General features: G+C 47.8%; 1 protein-coding gene across 1 annotated transcript; it reads right to left on the bottom strand.

The window, feature by feature from the left end:
- Positions 1-2066: 2066 nt before the first annotated feature.
- Positions 2067-3029, bottom strand: LOC102426112 (olfactory receptor 2Z1-like). The gene has a single exon (XM_006099694.1). It carries the CDS (start codon positions 3027-3029, stop codon positions 2067-2069), a length of 963 nt encoding a protein of 320 aa, XP_006099756.1.
- Positions 3030-3336: the final 307 nt, after the last annotated feature.

The following is a 3336-nucleotide window of genomic DNA, read 5'->3' as shown; positions in this document are numbered from 1 at the left end:
CCAGCTGGGCAATATTCTTAAAATTTTTAATCACATTTATTGGGGTGACATTGGTTAATAAAATTATATAGGTTTCAAGTGTATAATTCTATAATACATCATCTGGAGATTCTGTTGTGTGTTCATTGCCCAAAGTCAAGTCTTCTCCCAACATCATTTATCCTGTTTTACCCTCTTATACCTCCCCCACCCCTTTCCCTCTGGTAATCACCATACTGTTGTCTGTGTCTAGGAGGTGGGTGTTTTTTGGGGGGTTAATTCCTTCACCTTTTCCACCCATCCCCCCAACCCCACGCCCCTTCGACAGCTGTCAGTTGTTCTCTGTATCTATGAGTCTGCTTCTATTTCGTTTGCTTGTTTATTTTGTTCATCAGAGTCCACATTAAGGGAAATCATGTGGTATTTGTCTTAAGTTATGATATTACACTGTAGGATAGTATACTATATTGTCTGGTGCCAGCCAACTTTGAAAATAAGGCTTGAGCTTGAGTGTGGGCTTGATGGCACAGTTCAAATGTTTAAAAGGCCCCACTCAACAACCCCGTTCTTCAACACACACAACACCCCACTCATAGTTGGCATCTGCCATTCAAAATGTTTAGGCCCTGGCTGGTTTGGCTCAGTGGATAGAGCATCGGCCTGTGGACTGGAGGGTCTCGGGTTTGATTTAGGTCAAGGGCATGTACCAAGGTTGTAGGCTCCATCTCCAGTTAGGGCGCATGCAGGAGCCAACCAATCGATGTGTCTCACTCGAATCAACCTTGTTTTCCTCTCTCTCTCCCCTTCCCTTCCTCTCTCTCTAAAACTCAAGGAGAAATATCCTCAGGTGAGGACTAACAAAAACAAAATGCTGAGGGTGACATGCCAACTCAGCATTTGTATGCATAGAAATGGCTCTTAACCCAATGATACATTAGATAAACATCTCTGCAAAGAGATGACCAGGAATATACCATTCCCAGGGAATCCTTAATTGAGTAATCTTAATTCTCGTTCCCCTTGGTGGAATAAGAAGTTTAAAAATGGCAACATCCAATCTTACATCGCCCTGACGTTCATTCAAGAGCGAGCTTCACCATCTTACATCTCTGCTCTATAATAACTGAGACGGCAAAAGTAACGTATGCTTGCCCTGGCCAGTGTGGATCAGTTAGTTGGGCACCGTCCTATGCATCGAAAGGTTGATGGTTTGATTTCCAGTCAGGACACATGCCCTGGTTGCAGACTCGATCTCCAGTAGCAGGTGTGCAGGAGGCAACCGATCGATGTTCCACTCTCACATCGATGTTTCTCTCTGTCTCTTCCTCTGTCTCTAAAAACCAATAAAAATACTTTTAGAAGAAGTAACATGTGCTTGGGTTGCCCAACCAGGGTCCTCTTGGGGACAGTCTTCCACTTCTGTAAAACCTAAACACGACTCAGACAAAGACACTGCTAAGAACCAACACAGGCAGGACTGTCCCAGCATCCCTGTCAGAGCACCAGCACCTGAATCCCCGTTCTTGCTTGGATTTTAAGGGTTGGATCTTACACCCTTCGCTCACTGGGCAGAAAAGTATAAGAATGGGTGTAAGGCAGGACGCTAATAGATGGCCAAAATATCCCCGAGCTGGGGTCCTTATCTGATGCTGGGCTGTCATTCTTATAGTAAATATTTCCTTCATGGTGGGCACTCCTCTTGTCTAAGTGACTGAGATCATTATGTTTGTTTTCTACAAATCCACAAGACAAAAAAGCGAGTCTGGGAGGAGGAAGGGAGCTGGCCACAGTAAGCCTTACACCACATGGACTGCAAATGAAAAAAAAGATCTTAGATGTAAAAGAGGGTCCCATGCCCTGACCGGTTTGGCTCAGTGGATAGAGCGTCAGCCTGCGGACTGAAAGGTCCCGGGTTTGATTCCGGTCAAGGGCATGTACCTTGGTTGTGGGCACATCCCCAGTAGGAGGTGTGCAGAAGGCAGCTGATCGATGTTTCTCTCTCATTGATGTTTCTAACTCTCTCTCTCTCTCCCTTCCTCTCCGTAAAAAATAAATAAAATATATTAAAAGAGGGTCCCTTGGACAATTCAGTACCCCCCACGAGGTCTTCTGTTTGATCTGAAACCGGTTCTGCCAAGGACCTTGACCAAAGCCACTCGAACTTCTTGGTTCCTCAGGCTGTAGATGAGGGGGTTGAGTGTGGGGGTGACGAGGCTGTAGAAGAGAGAGACCACGTTGTCCTGCTGTGGGCTGTGGTACTCTCCTGGCACCATGTACATAAACACAGCTGCCCCATAAAAAAGCCCCACCACTATGATGTGCGAGGAACAGGTGGTGAAGGCCTTGTGTCTGGCCTCAGCTGAGCGCATGCGGAGAACAGCCCCCAACACGTGGCTATAAGAGGTGGCAATGAGGGATAGGGGCAGCAGCAAGATCAGCACCCCCGAGATGGACAGCACCAACTCATACACAGAGGTGTCCGCGCAAGAGAGCTTCAGCAGAGCGGGCAGCTCACAGAAGAAGTGGTCCACAGCGCGTGAGGCACAGTAAGGGAAATGCAGGGTGATGGAGGTCTGGATGGAGGCCACCAGCACACCTGACGACCAGGAGGTGCCCACCATGAGCAGGCAGACCTGACGTCTCATGAGCATAGGATAATGCAGGGGGTGGCACACGGCAACATAGCGGTCATAAGACATAAGGGAGAGCAGAACACCCTCAGAGACACCCAGCAGCATCAGGAAGAACATCTGAGCTGCACAACCTCCAAAGGAGATGGAACCTTCTCCCTGGCGGAAGTCAGCTGCCATCTTGGGGATGGTGACCAGTGGAAAGCCAACATCCAACAGGGAGAGTTGGCTGAGCAGAAAGTACATGGGTGTGTGGAGCCTGGAGGTGGTGTGGATCAGGAAGATGAGGATGGCATTGCCCAGAAGGCCGATGGTGAACATGGTGGCCACAAGGGAGAACAGGACCAGGTGCGGCCCTGAGTGGCTGAAGAGCCCCAGGAGAGTGAAGTCCGAGGTCACTGATTGATTCGATTCCCCCATCCTCTGGGAGGAATCATTCATCTGCAGAAAGAGCTGGATATTTGGCAAGAAGTCTCAGTGGGGGTAGTTTCACCTTCCAAACCAGCTGTAATTGTTTGATAGTGGCTGCTGGAGTCTCTTGAGAAGGATGATGAGTACATTCAGTGTCAGTAAGAAAAGAAAATACTACTATTGATTAATTATGTCTGATATAATCAGGAGATTGAGAAGAGCAAACTGATTCCCTGCTCTTGCCGTTTCTTTGTAAAAGTCTTGCCTTCACCCTCCAGGCAAGTTCTATTCACTAATCCTTGTAGTTAAACTGTCT

This window comes from Myotis lucifugus, unplaced genomic scaffold (assembly GCF_000147115.1).
Source record: "Myotis lucifugus unplaced genomic scaffold, Myoluc2.0 scaffold_280, whole genome shotgun sequence".
Classification (NCBI taxonomy): domain Eukaryota; kingdom Metazoa; phylum Chordata; class Mammalia; order Chiroptera; family Vespertilionidae; genus Myotis; species Myotis lucifugus.
Note: the sequence above shows the minus strand (reverse complement) of the source record. Positions and strands in the feature narration are given on the sequence as shown.